General features: G+C 41.5%; 1 protein-coding gene across 1 annotated transcript; it reads left to right on the top strand.

Annotated features, from left to right (window-relative positions):
* Window positions 1-812: 812 nt before the first annotated feature.
* Window positions 813-20250, top strand: LOC103782064 (deleted in lung and esophageal cancer protein 1-like; the record flags this gene model as incomplete). The annotated part of the gene is made up of 21 exons (XM_008949807.1): window positions 813-953; window positions 2562-2718; window positions 3481-3591; window positions 4638-4831; window positions 5095-5315; window positions 5555-5636; window positions 6033-6120; window positions 6921-7094; window positions 7940-8076; window positions 9017-9109; window positions 10079-10169; window positions 11078-11240; window positions 12697-12889; window positions 14185-14243; window positions 14785-14959; window positions 16871-16964; window positions 17201-17331; window positions 17635-17793; window positions 19208-19347; window positions 19637-19790; window positions 20187-20250. Coding segments are annotated over 21 exons (2821 nt in total), but the record flags the coding sequence as incomplete, so codon positions are not given.
* Window positions 20251-20843: the final 593 nt, after the last annotated feature.

Genomic DNA, 20843 nt, shown 5'->3' with positions numbered 1-20843 from the left:
TGCCCCGGCACGCAGGTAACGCGGCGGGCTGGGCGGCACGGGCACAGGCACCCCCTGCGAGGAGACACCCCTGCACAGCCACACACCCACACCCTGCAAACAGCCTCACGCACACACACACACGCTACAAGCAGCCTCAAACACCCCCACACCCCCTTGCAGACAGCCTCACACACACCCACCTCTGCAAACAGCCTCACACAGACACAAACGCCGATGGGAAGTGGGGAATGGATTCCTTGGTTTGCCTTGCTTGTGTGTGTGGCTTTTACTCTCCCTATTCAAATGTCTTTATTTCAACCCACGAGTTTTCTCACCTTTACCCTTCCAGTTCTCTCCCCAGTCCCGCTGGTGTGGAGCGAGGCAGTGGCTGCGTGGGGCTGAGCTGCCAGCTGGGGTGAAACCCCAGGGCCTGTACAAGGCATGGTATCCACACACACCCCTCCACTCACACAGCCCCATACGAACCCACCCCTGTGTAAACCAGGACACAGGCACACACTGGGTTGGGGGCACACAGAAAGCCACGTCCACCACCTACACTTACAGCCAGCCAGCACAGACACACCAGCTGTGTGTGCACAGCCTTTCTTACACACACACACACACACCCCCCACGTACTGGCACATACACCTCTGATACACACATGCAGCATGTCCCGTTTTAGGGTCCTTCCCAGTTACTTTCCCACCCCTTTTCCCCCCACTTTTCCTCTTCCATTTGCTAATTCCAGCTGTTCACATGTGCCCAAGGATCCCTTCTGATCCTATCTCAGGCTTTCAGCACTAAAATCCTCATGTTCTTTCCTCAGGACATCTCCCACTTGCTGGCTAGCACCTTTGAGGACCTGTACACTGGAGATGTCATCGGTGAGGACATGGTGACAAATTGGATCAAGTCCCGAGGAGGAGACAATGTTTATCATGAAAGTTTTACAGAGGAGCTGCAGAAGGTACCCGTCAAACCAAGTCAGAGTTGGGAGCTCTGTTCAGCTTTCACTGCTACTTCATAATTTCTGGATTTTCTATAAAATAAAATACTAAGGCAGAGGGGGATCCTAGAACTGGCATTTTAATGGCAATTTGCTTGAGCACAGTTTCCCATAGAACCTTTCATATAAGTTAATATTCACCACATGCTCCTTCATTATATTCTCAGCTCTGGATGGCTTTTCAGATACAGAATAAAACCAGCAAAAACAGTAGCCCTTTAAATGCCCATTCTACTGGCTGGCAACTTCTCCCTCTAACTGCTGGTCAGTGTGTTAGACTTCCTTCCTTGCAATAAAGTATTCTCCTGTGCTGCATTTTGAACTAGATGCTGCAAATATTATTTATGTATGCTTACCCTAGTGGTGCACTGTCCATTAGCATTGGCAGTGCTACTTGGGAATCTTGGATGAAGTCAACAGTAGAAATGCAAAATATTTGTATTAATCATTGCTCTGCTACCTATTGTCAGTGTGTAAAAGCAGAGACTATTGCTGGATGATTTGAGCAACAGATATATTTTTTATTTTGTGCCATAATACCCTCTCACAGGTTACCAGAGCTGAAAAATCTGAAGTTTTGTATTTCTTTTGTGTCATTTATGAATACACTGGTGGACACAGTATGTTCTGAGTAATAAATGTGAATACTTACTCCTGAAAGGAGCTGCTTGGATAAAATCTGTCTCAATTGAGAGTACATGTCTGTAATACACATGTTACAGCTGAACTAGTTACTCAAGGCTCTCTGTGTCATCAGGAAAAAAAAATAAAAGGAACTTTTAGTGCACAATCCATCTGATCCATTTTAAGTATCAACTTCAGTATGAGGTGGAATTGTATCGTGGATTCCTGTGACAGTGGAGGGATCCCAGAATGAGCAGAAGAGAAGAAAGCATCTCATTTTAGCTGAGATGAATCCTATCATTTCTATTAAAAAAAAAAATAAATAAACATAATGATTTAATTCTAGTAAATGAGCCAAAAGGTTCAACCTTGTTACATGAAAGTTCTGCAGAAATCTGTTAGGTTAGAGACCGATGTCTCAGAGGCTTTTGAGACCAATGTCTTTCATTCTTTCTTGGTGTTGGCCTCTGTGCCTCTTGATACCTCTTGGAGGCAGGATTTTTCTTTGTTAGTTGTGCTTGAAAGCACATTGAAGCATTTGCATCACTGAAATAATCCAAAATACATCAGGAGGAGTGGAAGTATCACTACTGGTATATTTTGGAGTTACAGAAACCTTCTAGTAACTAGGAGGGTACATTCACTCCAAATTTAGCCCTGCACTTCTAAGCAAAATACCATGCAGTAGCTGCTGTCCCACAGAGGTAAAAGACACTTGTCTTGTCCTGAGGGGGTCTCCTCATCTTTCACACATTTTCTTGACTTCATACTCAGCCCAAGTTAAATGGTAGGAATGAGGGGGTTTAGCAGGCCTTGTAAAGTAATGATGTTTTGCCAAGTTATCTCTATTTACCTCTCGAAGGCAAACAGAAATGTTTATCTGCAGGAAGATTTTAAGAGCTCAAATGACACTCATTTCTGTGCATTAACCTGTGCCCATAACAGCTTCTTGCTGAGTATAAGCAACGACTGACAGAAGCTGACATAGTAGAAGAGAAGATCATTCAGGCCAGAAATCGAGCAAAAGCTGAAGAAGAAAGAGCCTTAAATGTGCTGAAGGCAAATGCAGGAGAAGATTTCCACAAAATGGGATTGCCACCAGGTGAGGATTATGGAAATACTGGTATCTGGAGACCAATCAATGTTTGTCTAAGTCACTGGTGGGACTGACACTAGACTCACAGAATCACAGACTCACAGGATCACAGAGTGGTGGGGATTGGAAAGGACCTCTGGAGGTCATCTAGTCCAACTGCCCTGCTCCAGCAGGGGTCACCCAGAGAAAATTGCCCAGGATGATGTCCAGGTATGTTTTGAAAGTCTCCAGAGAAGGAGACTCCACAACCTCTCTGGGCAGGCTGTTCAGGGCTCTGTCACCCTTATGGTAAAGAAGTTGTTCCTCATGATGAAGAAGCTTTTCCTCATGAAAACCTTTCCTCAGTGAGCTTTTGGGTTGGGTTTACATCAACAGAATGACTCTGAAGGATTCTGTGCAGAGTTTCAAATAGAACAACATCTGTTTAACACTGTAAGAAGCTGAGCAACCAGGTTGTTTTCAAGGTACTTTGCAATTAATGGCTTACCCCCTAACTTCAGTACAAGCCTAAATGCCTTGATATATGGCAGCAACAGCAGAGATTAACTATTTCTCCAATGCCTGAATAGCTGGGTTTAAACTCAACTTGGAGTTGTGGAGATGCAGGTTCAAGTCTTGGGACTAAAATACTGTTTCTCTATTGAAAAATATTAGCTGACAGTGATGAGTTATGAAGACATTACTTTGGATAGATCAAGGTTGTGTGTCTTAAGGTGCTAAGCTTTTGCATTTTTTAATTGGTGGTGGTTTTTTGTGTTACTGTTGCAGTGGCATCCTCTTTTAGGTGGATTGTGGATAATGAACTTCTCAGAAAAAATAATTTAACCTGCCCTGATGATTACATCCCTGATAAATTACCTATTACTAGAGCACCAAAAGGTAACTTTAAAAGCAGAGAATAGTTTAGACTTTTTAGAACACTCTGTAAAAACTGAAGCACTGCAGGATGTAGCAGATCTATTTTTCTTGTTTTCTGCCAAAGCAGAAGGGACTCTAGTATTACAAGCATAAAATTTCACGTAAAAGACATTATCAGAATGAAATTAATACATTAAAAATTACTGATTTTAAATGTGCTTAAGTATAAAATGTAATGTTGGCTGCACATTTGTTTACAGTTCTTTCCATCTGACACAAAAACTATATTACTTGAGACTGCTCTGCCTCTATTCAATTTCATGAGCACAAAGCTGCAACTACATCTTGTATACAGAGAAAAGAATTGGTTGTATTAAATTTTAAGTGAAATAAAATTGTATTCTTCATTTGGAGTTTAAAATTTTCCATTTCTGGAAATGTATCAGTTTGATTTGCAAGTGAAGATCAGTAAAAAAAAAAATTCTTTTGGGCAATGTCATGACTTCTTTACTTCTTTTATTCATGTGTGAGCCAAGGTGAAAGGTTTTAGCTTCAATAAAATGAAATTTTTCAGTCAAGTCAAAACAAGCATTCACAGTTAGTCACAAATTCCAGATTTGGGATTGTTTTTCCCATCATAATTCCAAGGAAAGCAAGAAATCTAACATCTCATAGTTTCCTCTGAGGTGACAATTTTGTTGTCTCACTATAGGAACATGGGACTAGATGGGACATCTTGGTTATGTCAATTTTCTGTCATGAATCCATCATATAGATCTTTTTGTAAACTGAACAGAATATTCTAAGCCCTGCTCACCTGTAAGATTAACATAGCTTTCTGAGAGTAATGTAACTACCTGTGTATACAGCTTTTAAAATTAGTGTTTCTAAAAGTTTTCTCATTAAATGCTAAGCTTCATTTGTGCAAAATGGGTTATAAATGTAAATTAAATGTTAGAGGATTTAAAGTGTGTTCTTCCCATGAACAAGAATAAAATAAATCCATACCCCTTTGCTTATAATCCACATTGTTCTCTTAGAGAAGTAAATTTTTCTTTGAATTGCAGGAAAATCAGAACCTGGCTATGTCAAGGAGACATTTAGTTTTAAGCAGCATGTTTCTTCAGGCTCACGGGACCAGGTGTCTGTGGAGGTTGCAAACCTACAGAAAATATCTGTTAATCTGTCAAATGTGTCTCTAGGCACATTAACCCTGCCTTCAACTCCAGACTCTAGCCACCAGACTAAAAGGCCAAGCAAGGTACATTTTACAGGTGTATTTGGTTTAGCCTGTCACAACTGTAGGGCCTATTGCTGTTCCTGGAACAAAGGGTGAATGTCAATGCTTTGTGGATTTGCCTCCAGTACTGATTTTATCTGATCTGTTAAGAAAAGAGAAATAGAATATTTCTGTGTGAATTTTCAGTGATATATAGCTTTAATTAGGCATGTCCAGATACCTTTTTCATCATCCTCAAAACCACCATGTTTAATTCTGCACCGTGATCTCTCTGTTTTTCAAAGAAAACTGATGCCTCCCAGACATCAGCCTGGAAGGACAGTAAAAGCAAAGAAGATGAAGAAAGTGAACGTGCTCACCTTGCCAAACTGGAGAAAAGGCAGAACTACTTAAAGAACCCTCGCTTCTTCCCACCAAATGCTCTCCATGGAGGCAAATCTCTTGTCATTTCTCAAGAAAAGGTGGAACAAACCATAGCCAGAAGAAAAGCAGAAGACAATAAAGGGTATGCAGTATAGACAGCTTCTTGATTCTGAGCTGGAGCACACAGAGCTCCACTGCAGAACTACTGTGCATTTACACATAGATATTTTGAGCTAAATATCTGTCTAGTCTTTTAAGAAACAAAGTATGTCTGTATGAGATTTTGGGTTTGCTAAAGGATACATTTTGCAATTTCTGATTTTATCAGTACATAATGAACTAGGAAGTAAGATAATGTCTCCTTTTTTTTCTGTCTTTCAGTGATACCTCGTTTGTTCCCGTGTTTCTTGCCAACCCACCTACTGTTCTGTTTGCTGATTATGAAGTTGGCCAAGTTTATGAGGTGAGATTATTTCTCTTCTTTGTAGAGAGATAATTCTACCACTGAGAAGTATTATGTCCTGCCACTATCTACATATTTCACCCAATCTTTTTCTTTCTGCAGTTTAACAAAAATCTGGGTTTCTTCTTTATATCAATTTAATGCTCCTTCCTCTTCCTTGAAGGTACTTTTTCACATGTGCCACTGACACACTAACCAGTGAAAACTAAAAGGGACCCTTTTCAGTCTCTCCTTCATTTCAGTAGTATCTGATTCAGCCTTTATTGAATAAACTGAGATTTTTAGGTTGGTTGCAGCGATAAATTAGTTATTAGTAGCAGAGTACTAGGGAACTGCAAACACTATAATGAGTGATGATGAATACAATGGAATATTTGATTTTCTTTTCAAATGAAGATGACTATAGAGCTGCAGAACATCACTTCAACAAGTCATTATATGAGACTTATTCCCCCTGCTACTTCAGCATTTGCCATTGGGCCAGGTAAGTGTTCTTTTTACTGTCTTTAAGATGTTAACACATAGAAGATCTAATTTATCTGCTTGACCAACATTTTTCAGAAGCATTCTGTTTGGTTCTGCTCTCCTTAGTGCTCAGTTCTTTAGAAAGTGAAGGTTGACTTAGGTATCTTGGACCATTCATGAGCATCTCATAAGCAGTTTCAAATGTTCTAATGAGGAGTTCAAGAAAACTGACTAACATTAAAATGTTTGATGTTAAATTGAAGTGTATCCATGAAATACCTAGACTGAGTCTTACCCAAAATTCATCTAGGAACAGATGTAGTTTCCACTGAAATCATTAGGGTGAAAGGGCAAGAAGTAACTTACTTCAGCTGCAGGAAGGAAGATGAGGTTAGAGAAAAGTTAAAAGATTTTCCTAGAGTAGAATAGCCAGGCACTGGGATTGACTTTAAGGAGATTGTGCTGTCTCAGTCACAGCACTGGAGGAATATTTAGAAGAAGTTAGATGCCTCCATGTAAGCCTTGTCTTGTGGCAGAGGAAAACTGGGTAACATCTCTAGGTGTCTCCTTACTCTGTTTCCTGTAGTTTTAAGAAGCATATTTCAGACAAAACGTTCCTGGAGTTCTGTGGAAGATACAGACATAGACAGATTCACTGGCAGGCCCTTTGTGGTCATTCATTTTTATCAGCTGGACTTAGGCAATAAATGAGGAGAGTTTACTTGCACCTTTCCAGGGGGAGATGTGATCATAAAAATATATGCCAACTTTGGGAGGTTTTAATTTTTTTTAATTCCCTGCCTTTTTTTTTTTCCCAAGGAAAATTTCCAGGAAAGGGAGGAATGATTGCTCCTGGGATGACATGCCAGTATACAGTCCAATTTATTCCTGAATATCTAGGAGATTATGAAGATTGTATATTAGTGGAAACTCAAACATCAGAACCTCTTCTGATCCCAATCCAAGCTAAAAGACCACCTCCAGGGCTAACATGTCAGTAGTGTCCAGTTCTTAAGTTTCTCTAAGGTCAAATGGACTTTTTTTATTATTATTATCTATCTCCAGGTTTATGTCACAAAACAAGTATGGGCAAACTTGGCAGTGCAGTTTCTATATTTTGGTATCAGTCTCATTTTCACTCATAACAGATTTATTAGTTGTTCAAATGTAACCCTGACAAATGTTTCCTCAGTTAATTGCTCTTGCCACATCAAGCTTGGGTTTATTTCACCCTGTTAGAGGACTGATCAGGAACCATTTTTCCAGCTTTGTGTCTTGTTGATTCCTGAACTCCCAACTGTAATTGCTAATCCTAAATATTAAGGAATTAGGGTTTAGTTACTGGTGGTATTCATGGAATATTCATGGAATGTTACATTAATTACATATGGATATGATATACCTGCAGGATTCACCTCTCAGATATCTAACCTCAACTGTAACAACCAGGATTGCTTTTGCAGAAACACTCTTTTTTAAGTAAATTTTAAAGGTTTTTTTTTTTAATTTAATTTTTAAAACTTAAGTAGATTTCAATTTTTTTTTTTTTAATTCACTTTTCCTGGTTTACTAAGCTGTTTTTAAAAAATCATCTTAATCTTTGTTATTGTTCAGTAGAGTCTTTCTGTAGGAAGCACCATGAAAATATAAGATGAATGTAGAAATAGGCACCTCATACCATTCAATTTTGAAGTGGAAAGAAGGTGAGGGGTGTTAGGGTTGCAGCACTGAGCATAGTCCTGTGCAGCAGCACTGTCTGTGCAGAGGGAAGAAGCTGGTGGCTTTGCCAGGTGCCTTCACTCTCTGCATAGCCTGATTTTCTGTGTTCCTCATTGCAGTGCCTCACGTTATAGACTGTGGTTCCTGTCTTGTTGGAGGAATAAAGGTGACTACTGTTTTGTGCAGAAATGAGGGAACAAGCACCAGGAAGTTCTGTATCATGCCAAAGAAAGCCTGGCCACCTCCTGATTGCAGGGTGAGTGATTAGGAGGGAGATACAGGGTATGGTATAGGTGCCCTGACAGGAAGGCACCTTTTGAGCTAGTCAGGGTATACTAGCACAGAAGTCATAAGGGCTTGCTGTGGATATCTGTATTCTGCCATTCCCTCAGGGATTCACAGTTGTCCTCAAGGCCAATCTCCCTGGATGTCCCCACCTTCTACTTGTGCTCTGGCTTGCCTCTGGAAGTTGTCTTGCTCAGTGGTGAGCTAAACTCAGGCACAGATGAGGGAAAAGACAACTGGCTTTCATTTTAACCTCACCCTTAAAGCAAATAGAAATGCAGTCAGTGCTAGCATTGCTTGAGCTAGGTTCCTCCCCCTCCCCACCAAAGATACCACTGGCTGAACTTGCAGCTCCTGTGGACCCTAGCAGTCCCCTCCAGAACTGCTGTCTTCAGTTCTCCATCACAAGGCAGGGCCTAAGTGAAGTGGATAAAGATAAGATATGACTGATCAATTGGCATTTTGGGTGCTGGATGAAAGGTTAATGGGACAGCTGATGTGCCAGGTTGTTCCTCCTGAAGTGCTTTATTCCACTCTACACTCAAGTTCCAACTCAAAGTGAGTTGTAAGCATGCAGAAACAGAGTGAGCTGCCGTGCTCAGGCATAGTTGTTCTGTGAACACCAATGTCAGGTATCCTGACACTACCATTTGTCTTTGGCAGCAGCACCTTCCCTCCTTCCTTTTCACCAAGGTAATTATAAAGCATGGAGCATTTCTTCTAATTAAGCCTTATACATAAGCCACATACTTTTGAGATGTGTGAAAACAAATTGTAGTAAGAGATAAACCACTTGTAATATACTCCCTGGTTTAGGTAATCCTGTATTTTAAAAACAACAACCAGATTAATTTAATTTATTAATCTTTCCTTTTTTCCTTTCTTGTCTTTTTTTTTTCTTAACCCCTTAGGCTGTTGCCACTGCTGGCTTTGTGCTACAAGATCCTTTTGGGATCCAGCCTCCTGTTTTTGAGCTAGCTCCAGGGCAAAGCACAACAGTAGAGGTTAGTACCAACTGCTACAGAAAGTGTTTGTACTTTACTAGATACATTAGCAAGCCAGATAATTTTTTAAGATCTTGACTTGACCTTGCAAATTTGGGGTTGTGTGAGCAAAAACCCTCAAATTCTTTTGTGCAAATATGAAGAATTGCAATTATGAGTTTTACTGGAGAGTTTTTCATTGCAACTTCGAAGTCTTGCAGACACCAGTCAGATTTTTCCCATGCAAAGAATCCTGTTAGAGGAATCTGAGAGCACAGGAGGACTTACTTCACTCCAGCTGGGGCATGTAGTAGAAGAAACTTTTCCTTACTGAGCTTCCCTGAAAAAAAAAGCACATTTTGGGAGAAAATTTCTGTCATTGTGGAGCAGCAGGTACAAATCCTTCACTGATGCTGTGCTCTCTCCTGGAAGAGATCCTGCAGTAGGTGTGCAGTACTCCTCCTTCCTGTCTCCCCAGGTGCATTGCTTCCACAGGGCCAGGCCCATGTGGGAGAGAAAGAGGAGCTGGATTTAGCATGGGTTGTGCTTGCAGGTGGTAATGGGTAACAGGTAGAAGAACCATGGTGCACATCACACAGCCAAAGGTTTTGGCCCCTGAACCATTTTTGTGGAGGTGGAACTCGGGAGGGGCACAGAGCAGCTGCCCTGCTCCCAGTGCTCAGTGGCTGGAGCAGGATGGTTCTGAGGGTGCCATTCATACAACCAGCCCAGCAGACTGCCCTCATCTCCAGTGACTCTGCAGGGGTGGCCTCAGGTGACCACCCAGACACACGTGTCAGTTTGGTGACCCAAAAAACACCTGTTTAGTTGTGGTCTGTATGAAGGGAAGGTGACACAGTCTGCTTCTTGCAAATGTAAGATTTAATTACTAATCACTAGAACTGTCCTTCAGTGAACATTTACAAATTGAAGTTTACTTCCTGGAGAGAAATCAGTTACAGACATTACAATTTCTCTTCTCTCTTTCAGGTAGTGTTTTTCCCTTCTGTCCCAGAAGTCTCACAGCAAACATACACCATTGTTCATGACAATTGCCAGCTCAAAGATGTTACAGTCACAGGTTTGTTTCTTAACACCTTTCAGAGATTATATTCATAACACAACAGATATTCAGATAACGTGAGTGGTGGGTGATGGCTTGAAGTGATGGTAACATTTTATGTCTATTGGAAGCAAATACTTTGTCCCCTGATGGTGTTAAATGCTAATTATTATTATTATTATTAACTGCTCCATCCCAGTGCATTAAATACATGGGATCCAGGAAGCACTGAGTTCTTAACCCACTGTAGCCAAAAATCCAAATGTAAAATGTCATGTGAATATCACCAACTAGTAGAAAAGAAAAGCTGTTGTCAGGTTAACATGACATACTGTAAAACATCAGCCCAAACAGGGCAGAAATGCATTTGGGTGTGAAGCAAATTTGGGGCACATCTTGGATTAGGGTATTCAGGACAGAGAGGGAACCTTTGGATTAGCTGATGAAACCAGTTGAAATTCTTGTAAATGTTAGTGCTTGTCCTGTAATGTAATTATGAGTACTATAACATTAGGCTTGACTTGTGGTCTGTTTTATCACTTTATTACAGGTATTTCCTTTGGGATTTTTTAAAATAGTTTATTTACTTCTTATTTTTATTTTAATATACTGCTCAAACTATCTGGGAGCCACATGATCAACCCCTGCAAATACCCTGCTCACTTGAGTGAAATGATGCTGATATGAGCTGAGGTTGTGGTCCTGAAATCCTAATGTGTTAAATTCATGAAGAGAGAATCTCTGTTGTTATATGTTGATAGACAAAAAAAATCAGGAAAATAATGTATAATTAACATGTTCAGTTCTGAAACTTGAGGAAGCAGCAGATACAATCAGTAAATGCTGGCATTTGCTGTGAAGGAGTAACGTGAGCAATGCTAATAGCTAGATGGTAAACAGTAATACATGCTGCTTATTTCTTCAAGGGCTTGGACAGTTGATAGCTCTGGAGCTTTTGTTTATCACGGATGGAGAAAACAAACCTGACCCTGTTGAAGTTACTGGTGTAACATCACAGCATCTGATAGGATTTGAGCCCCAGCACCCACACACCACTGAGGAGAAGAAACTGCTTATAAGAAACTCTACGTACGTAGCTACTACTGATAGAGTAATGCTCTGCAGTCCAAGCATACTGGTAGGGGTCTCATTTGGGAAACCACACTCTCTCGAGCTGGAGAGACCTGCATGCATGTGATAAAGTTTGTGCAGAAGCCTTGCTGCTTTTGCTCCATTGTGTAGTAATTAAGGCTCAAGGATACACTGCTAAGAGCAGGAACACGAAACATAGATCCAACATTATGGCAACCATTAGCCACAGTGTTTGATTTATGACTGCCAAGGTCAAAGTATTTGCTTCAGTACAGATAAATCTGCAGTTCCCAAAGATTCACAAGTCTGGATGGTTGCAGGATGCATGTAACAGAGTTGTCCAGGTAAGATTTATCTGATTTACATGTCTACAATGTATACTCGTGCAGCTGAGCTCAGCACCCTACGCTCCTTTCCTTTCAAAGTGCAGGGAAATAGATGCTTCTAAGGATGCAATTCTGACTGTAAACATCTCTCATAGAACAAGACATAACACATCCTGGCCTCCACTGGATTTCCACTGATTAAAATGGAAACTAGCTCAAACGTAACTAACTCAAATTAAAACTTTGACATGATTCCAGCTATCGATTCCTAATAGTTTTAAACATAAATGCTATGTGAAGTCAAGGAATATGCCCCTACATACAGTTACATTGTGCTGAATGTATCATTCATGCATTGTGGCATCCTGATTTTGCTCAAAATTGGTTGGGCAATAAAAAAAGTACACTAATGTGCATGACTGCAGTAGTTAGAGGCTGCAGATCATCACAGCAGTGAGTGGGTCCATGCTGGTTTTAGATACATTAATGCAAGTTGCTAGAAGGGAACTTCTAGAAGTTTGTTTTGTGGCCTGGAAACCACACATGCACAGTGCCAGAACAGAATGCTGTTTGGATAAAAAAGGTGTGATTCAGTGAACTGGTTCCTATAAAGCAATGGAGGATGTTACTACCCCAGTGTTCCCATTTTCTCTGTGTTATAGTCATGACAGCAGTCCCTGCACATCTGGTGTCAGACTTGTATGAAATAAAGCTGCACAGGCTGAGACTGGGCTTGGATTAAGTGCAGAATGTCACATAGATCATCACAGTGATCCAATGCAAATGTACTAATAGCAGCAGGAGTGGTCCTGTTGATCTGCTGAAAGAAGAAGTGTAGAGTTTCCTAAAAGATGTATCACGTGACAAGTTAAATAAGGCAAAAAAGTGCATACCTTACACAGTTATATAATTTACTTCCATATATTAACATGTTCCTTGTATAATTTACATACACTGACTCTATGTTGCCTCATCTCTCACAAGGACTGGTAAGTCTAACCCCTGTAATGTTTAAAGAGGAATTCCCTAGACAGAAAAAAGAACTGAAATTTTTCTCCTGATATTTTACTCCAAAATATCTGCTTTTTTAATCATAGCTTTTTTGTTCTTTATTGATCTCTCTGCAGCCATGTAGAACTTCCTTTCTACTGGCAGATAATGAAGCCTAATGTGAAACCATTAATACCAGAAGAAACTGCAGACTCTATGAAGCTCAAATGCAATCGAGACACAGAATCAGCCTTCTCCCTAAATCCTGAGCAGGGAGTTTTGCTTCCACATGTGGATCACGAGTTTATTCTCACTTACACTCCCCAGGAGGTACAGCTTGTGACTCCTTCCTATCTACAAACTCCAGCTGTGTATTTGTCTGCAAGTCGTAAAACCCTTGCTGTGCAGTTTTCTAAATTAAATCTAATTAGCTGGTCCTGTGCTCTCATAAACAGTGCAGAAAGTTCCTAAAAGAAAACATGTTTTGACTGCAGAATGTGAGACAATTTCTGATCTCGTCATTTTTGGTACTGACTGGACACAGTTAATTTTACTTTTAAGCTATGGACACATCCTCATAGCTGCAGCTGTGCTGGCTGGTCAAGTGAGCACCCTCACCACACTGCCAGCTCCTCCACCATCTCCTGACCCTTCCCCTTCTGCTGAGAGAGCTGCTTTAGGGATATGCCCCATACCTACTGCAGGCTAAATAAGTTTGGGTAGCAAAGTGGTTATTTAAACTGTTCCCAGCTGTAGCTTTTTGGGGCTGAGAGGGGATCTGTGAACAGCTATGTGGTAAGTTAAGGGGGTAGTAGTAGCTTTTGGCAGAGAAGTGCTGGTGTGTAGCTCTGAGGGGTAAAGAGGGGTACAACCATGTTTGACTGCAGCTGGACCTGTGGTTGTTGTCTCAGGTTCTGCTCCCCTGCCCATATAAATAAAGAGCATGAGCTCACTGTATTTAAAGGAACTTGACCCAAAGTAAGCCTAAGAGTGGAAATATCCCTGCTGTGGTGATTGACAGACAGAAGAATATCTAAAATAAGTATGGAGGAGAAACTAGGTGGGTTTTTAAAATACTTTAATTGATTAATATAAAAATCTCTTAAATTAACATAGATACTTAAATTAATACCTCTCTTTGTAAAGCTCTTCAAATTTAAGGCCTGCTTCTACCTATTTTTTTTTCTCCCATTAGAATGTAGAAGACATTCTCTTTTCCCTTGACAGAAAAGTAGTGTTTCTTACTCAGAGTCAGGTTGATGCTCAATTAAGCTAAATACCCTGGGGCACTTAGAAGAAACTTTAAGTACAGCAATACTGAGCTTAATTTGGGGAGCCTCTGCAGATGCTTGTGTGTAGTATGCAATATACTAGGGGAATAATAACAGGCATGTCAAAAATGAGTATTTTTCTTGGAACCATACACCATGAGATCAGAATCTGGCTTAGTATTTTGCAGTAAAACATATTTGCTTTTAGTAACTCTGGAGTCTGAATACTGTTTATCAGAGTTTAGTACTCTGATGATGATCATTCATCCTTTAAATGTAAACTGCTTTTTCATCTTTATTTAATCCTCCCCATGACAGATGACATTAAAATCCTCTCCTTCTCCATCTGTGCAGCTGAAGAGTTATCACAGTGTGATTCAGCTGGTACTGAGGGACGTCCCAGAATCACCTTGGTAAGCTGAGAAACAGTATTTCCTGGTAAGCTGTGTGGCCACATTTTAGCTATGCTGTCACACTAACTTACTGGGGTTCTTCATCTTTCTGGTCCATCACAACTGACAGTTATAAAAAATTTCATCTGCACAACTAACTGGGGTACAAAGAGTGTCTCTGTGGTCTTCCCTCATGCCTGAACACATGCCTCAGCCCTAGTTAGTTAGGGCTCCTGAGAGAAGAGAATACTGTCATTTTGTCTGTTCATTTTCCAGGCTTTCTGCTGACATTTCCAGCAGGTTTCCCTGTTGTTACTGTTTGTCACAGGAGTCTATGACAGATACTTGTTCATGAACAGACTGGGACAACTAGAGACCATTAAAGATCTACTGTAATCTCTCCAGTTTTGATTTGTCCCCAGCCTGAGCTAACTGCACATGGCAAGTCTGTACTGGAGAAACTTTCAATGATTTTCAGTTTTGATCTGGAATTTAAATTATGGGATCCAGCTTAAACACTAGTTTAAGCTGCTTAATCATTCTACCATATTTCCTCTCAAAGCTCAGGAAAAGAGGGGATGCTTCAAAACATCCCAGAATACAAAGCAGAAGATGTCATAGTGCTGGAAATAGAAGTCAAAGGATCAACAGAACCATATCATCTTCTTCTGGAACCATATGCCATTATTGTCCCTGGAGAAAACTTTATTGGTGTAAATGTCAGGAAAACATTTAAGGTTTGTTTCCATTTAATTTAATTGTTATCACGTGCTTTCTGTCACTTGATGTCATAGGTGTTACTAGAACATATCAGACAATCCATGTTATTTTAGTTTTTCTTAAATATTTTTAGAAGAGGCCATGACTCCAGGAGGGCCTGTTCTGAAATCCTCTAGCCCTACACTCCAAGCAGCAGGCTTTGTTCTTTTTTCATCTCTTAAATTTGATAGCACAGAGTTTTACCCTCCCAAATGTTTAACTGGGTCACTACCCTGATCCTTATCACTTTGTCACTCCTGTAGTGTAAAAGTATGACCAGTTGGGAGGAATAGCCAATGGATGATTAAATTACTTCATATCAGAGGCACTGTTCATGCCAAGGACTGCACTAAGCACAGAAGAGCCACAAAAGTTACACAAGCTACAGCTTATTAGACTTTATTCTTTCCTACAGGTTCTGATAATCTCTGACCATTCTGGGCAGACTGCTGCTGCAATTGTACACTCACTCAGTGTCCTCTTCATTTGAGATCAGGATCCTTTTCATCTTAGACTCCTTGGGGAAAATATGCCTGTTAGCAAGAGCCAGGCAGGAAGCCATTTCCCAGCTAATGCTCTTCCCATTTTTTCTTAAGATACTGCTAATCAGGGTTTAGTTTTATGTTTTCTCTTCCTAGAAGTTCTTTTTCAACTGAAGACAACCATTTCATACTTTCCCACAATCCAGTATAGCTCTATGTGTGGTATAGGTAATTAAGTCACTTACTGATAGTATAACAACATTCCTCCCAGTTTCCAATTGTTTTAGTCTTAAAAAGATAAGAATTTGAGCTGTGCTTAGAGATAATTGTGCTTCAGAGAACAATGTTATTTGTTCTATTCAGATATTATTTCTTAAATAGAACTGAAGAGCAGGCCAAAGATTTCCAGAGCTTACATCTCCCTCACAAAAGGGTCCTTTGGCAAAAAAAAAAAGTCTGCTCTCAAAAGAAAGATTTGAAGTTTAAGTTTAGAAGGTCTGTTACATTTTTTTGAGAAATGGGGAAAAAGTTTAAAAGGCTTCAACTATGATATTGTTCTTGGAAAGAATGGTTAATGGATTTTCCTTGAGTTTCAGAAAACACTTTCACCCATCTGAAGTTAGCTATTGTGTTAACTGTGGTGATCTGGCTGCATAGGGGGCTTTCAGCACAGATCTTCACTCCTGAGCTACCTGCACTAAGCTTTCCCTGTAGTCCTTGGAGATCTCATGGGCAGCATCCAGGGGGTGATTAATCTCATCCTACAGGCTACAATAGTTTGGAGGAATTTCCCCCAGCACTCTAGTTGGCTTTATTTTCAGTAAAGAGGCTCCTAGATTAGGTCAGGCCAGCTGTGGGGCCTCCAGCATAAGAAAGAGATGGACCTTTTGGAGAGAGCCCAAAGGGGGGCTGTGAAGATGATCAGGGGGCTGGAGCACCTCATCTATGAGGACAGGCTGAGAGAGTTGGGGTTGTTCAGCCTGGAGAAGAGGAGGCTTTGGGGAGACCTTGCAGTGGCCTTCCAGCACTTAAAGAAGGCCTACAGGAGAGATGGGGAGGGACACTTTGTTAGAGAGTGCAGAGACAGAATGAGGGGTATCAGTTTCAAACTGAAAGAGGGTACATTTAGATTAGATATTAGGAAGAAGTTTTTCACTGTGAGGGTGTTGAGGCAGTGGAACAGGCTGTGCAGAGAAGTTGTGGATGCCCCTCTCTGGATGTGTTCAGGCTGGATGGGGCTCTGAGCAACCTGGTCTACTGGAAAGTGTCCCTGCAGGGGGGTTAGAACTAGATATTTAATGTCCCTCCCAGCCCAACCCATTCTGTGTAGCTCTCCACAGAGCATCATCCTGTTGCTATGAAAACTTAAAAGTGCATTAATTGTATCACTGCTTTTAATTGTTTTAGATGTGGAATAACAGCAAATCATTGATCAAGTACACGTGGGAGAAAATCGTGTCCTGTGACATCATGGAAGTTGAACCTCATACTGGCATCATAGGTAAAGTTTCTGTGACTTGCAAGCATCAATTAATGACAGAAATATTGAATATGGCATGAACAGAAAAGTCACAGAGCACTGTAATGCAAGCTGCAAAATAAGACCTGCTCCCCAGCCCACTGGAGCCAGCAGGAGGCTTCATTTGGCTCCAGGAGCTTCATTTACAGGCTTGCAGCAGGTGGTTTATTTCCAAAAGGGTGAGACGGGACCCTGATTTTTTTTTTTTCCTTTTCTAGATAGGAATAAATGCTGTGAATTTGAACTGGCAATTACTGGAAGCAAACCTGGGTGTGTCAGCCATGACCTGCAGTGCAACATTGAACACTGTCCTGAGCCAGTTGTGCTGCATGTTGAGGCTGCTTTTAAGGTAAGAAACAGGTCAGTGTGGCAGGGTGAGTAGCTGTGGGGCCTGGCCATAGTCCATATAAAGCTGTTTGTCTCTTAGAGGCATGACAAACCTAAAGCAGTGACAAAGAGGAGGTATTTTTGCTGCCTAGTAACTATTGAGGCAGTGTTGATACTCCCAGGACAGTAAGAATTTTTTGCATTGCAGGCAATGCGTTTGCTTTCTGCTGTTCCCCATAAAACTTCATCTTAGGTGATGTATGCTTCTTAAGCAGGCAGTTTTGGTGGAAGTGGCCATGCTGAGATCCGTTTCTTGGTGTCCTAGGGTCCACTTCTTCGCATCGATGTTCCCTCACTCTGGTTGGGTTTGACTAAGCAGGGTGAGAGTGTGTTAAGAACCTTTGAGATTAAAAATCTGTGTCAGCTGCCAGCACGGTGGAGGATGCAAGAAAGCCAGGTTTGTCTGGCTGAAAGGAGGGAAGAGGTAAGTCACTGCTGCCACTGGCCATGCTCCCTCTTCTGCTGGTTCTTCCCTATGTTGGTTATTCTAGACAGTGATGTGTTAAATGCAGTCCATTCCAGGCTCTGACTTCAGAGCCCATTCCACCATTTTGTGTGAAATAACTAAAGCAGCTTGGAGGTAATACTGGTGGCAAAGAATTGAGTGAGAACTGCTATTTGCAGAGCAGGACGTATTCCTAAATACATAAAGACACAAAAATAGCCAGAATACATATTTTTGATGATTTGTGGCACACAGTGGGCTTTGGAGCTAGATTTCTGCTTGGTATTATGCATTAAAGGGAAGTAAGGAACCCAGATTCTGGGGTAAGTGCTTTTTGTTGTAATGAAAGTGCAAATGCTGCCTGCAGGGCTCTTTACATAATTACCCATGTGAGGAATTGAGTTCAGTTGTTTCATGGCAAAATTGGTCTAACACTGTTGAGACATTCTGTTTTTCTGGACAGTCACTTTGTTACAAAGAGAAGAGCTTGTTAAAGCACCAAGTTTCTGTTGACCATCAGGAGATGGAAGCCTGTGAGAAGTTGTACTGTATCCCCATGAGGTCTTGAGCTTTGTTTTCTGTGTATCATGTAGATATCCCACTAACTTTGGGTGAAAGTTGATGGCAAAAAGAAAATATTTATGAGTGGTAGCTATGACACCCAAAATAGATTTGTGTGTGTCCCCTTTGCCCCAGAACAATTATCAGAAGTGCCTGACTAGGCACTAATGGGGGTGCCCTGGAGAGGACAGTCCTCACAGTCCTTGAGCCCTCACTTCTCACTGTTACTCCTTTGTCCCCTGCCATTCCCAACAGTTTCCTGAGCCCCAGAAAGACTTTAGACAGAATTGCTTGAATCTGTCAGCCTAGAACCCATTCATAAACCAGTGAAGATCATAGATCCAGTGCTCCATTCCCTCTGCATCTGAGCTACACCTTTCCTTTTGTGAACCTCTCCAGCCCCCACTGGTGCTCTTTCTGTTTCCACTCCTCCAGCCCTCTTTCCTTGACCTTCTGTCAAAGGACCTCCCCAGCTTGTGGCACCTTCATAGCTGCTGCTCTGGAGAAGACCCTGCTGCTGGCTGCTTCTCCATCACATTCCCACCCACTCCATGCACAGGCACCTCTGTTACACCCTTGCCTCTGACTACCCTTATTTTAGGTCATTGCCTTTTTAGTAGCTGTCCCCACAGAAGCAAAGTCTCCTTGTCTAGCCAGGTTCTAGCACTGTGCTTACTGAGATCAGCCCAGGAGGGTCTCCAGGGGCAGAGAGAAAGGACATGTCTGAGGAAAAACTACACACACAAGTCCCAGTTAGATTGTTGTGGCTTCAGCATTTTACACTTGCTTTGCAAGCATGACAGAAATTTCTGTTTCCTCTCTTCTCTCCTAGGTATCTCCTTTTACCATTCAACCATCTGCTGGAGAAATACCTCCTCTGGGTGTATGCAGTGTGTCAGTTCAGTTCACATCCTTGCTGTGCCAGCGCCTCCAGACAGTGTTAGAACTAGAGGTAGAAAATGGAGAAGGAAGGTGAGGAGGAAAAGTGGAATTCTGCTTTGGTTTTGGTTTTGATTTGTTTGGTTTTGTTTTGTTTTTTTTTTTTTCCCCTGAGATTCACATGTGACTTTCACTTCAGGTAGTTTCCTAAACCAAAAATACATGTGCAGGGACTCAGAGTGGGGTTGTGTAACCTGTCAGTGGACCATCCAATTGCTAATATTGCTAAATAAACATAAGCACCATTCTTTCCAGCATGCTGTTGTATGTGGAGCACATTTCATTAACCATAACAATAGACCATCTGTGTGTTTATTTCCAGTCATCTTCCTGTTTTTGTTGAAGTTCAGACCCCCCAGGCGTGCCTGATATCTAGTCATCTAGCATTCACTGAAATTTATACTGGAGTTCCTGCCAAAGCAACCAGCAAACTTTTTAACCAGACACTGCTGCCAGCAAAATTCTTATGGGGAAAGGTAAATGCACTTCCAGTGAATGAAGCATACAGAAGGAATGGGAACTGCAGTTTCTATCAAAATACAGATAGCATTTACTCTGAAAAGCTTTTCTGATGTATCTTTTGAGTAGTGATTGCTGTTTACTGGCCTGTGAGCAGAACTTCAACTTGAGACCAGCCTTTATGAGAAGGCTAACTACCAGTTGATGTAAATTTGCTCTTACTGTTTGTGGATTCTTATCCCAGGGTGACATCTGCAACTAGAGCAGGTTGCTCAGAGCCCTTCCCAACCTGATCTGGAATGTTTCCAGGGATGGAGCTTCTACCACCTCTGTGGGAAACCTGGGCCAGTGCCTCACCACCCTCACTGTGAAATTTACTTCCTTGTATCTAGTCTAAATTTCCCCTCTTTTAGTTTAATACTGTTACCACTTGTCCTATCACAACAGACCCTACTAAAAAGAAGGTGACCCAGCCAGGTACAGTGACTTCAGGCTACCAGAGTGTTAATCAAAGTGTCATAGGGGTTCAGGGTTTGTGTTTAACTTAGTGGAGCAAAGAAACAGGGGTGCTTTTGAATTCTGTCTAAATTTTGGTTAAATTTCACCTTCTGAGTGGGATTCATCTTACAGATTAGCAAGCCTCAGTTTAATGCCAGTATGTAAGATATGATCTGAACCCTCTTTTCAGTCAATGGAAATCTAAGCAGGAAGTCAGTCATCAGAATATGTGTACCTAGTGTTGTGCTGGGTGCTGTGGAGTGTTACTCCTGACCTGCAGATATCACTGAAGAAGTGTGGTCTCTTGTAAGCCCTGTCTCCCCAGCCAGCCATGCACGTGTGGCTTGGCTACCCTCTGTGCCTGTGGTCAGGCCACTGAATCCTACTCCATCTGTACAGCCAGTGGGCTCCAGAGGAGTCCTAGAACAGGACAGCTACTTTGCTCTGCAGATGCTCTCTGGCAGACACTGACTGGCTCTTGGCTATGATGGTAGCCTTGGTGCCCACCCACTACATGTGCCCTCAGGTGACTTGCCCTGTAAGCTGGATCCTGCTGTCAGTGCCTGGGTCAC

The sequence above is a fragment of the Merops nubicus genome, unplaced genomic scaffold (genome assembly GCF_000691845.1).
Source record: "Merops nubicus isolate BGI_N331 unplaced genomic scaffold, ASM69184v1 scaffold5011, whole genome shotgun sequence".
In the NCBI taxonomy this organism is placed as follows: Eukaryota; Metazoa; Chordata; class Aves; order Coraciiformes; family Meropidae; genus Merops; species Merops nubicus.
Note: the sequence above shows the minus strand (reverse complement) of the source record. Positions and strands in the feature narration are given on the sequence as shown.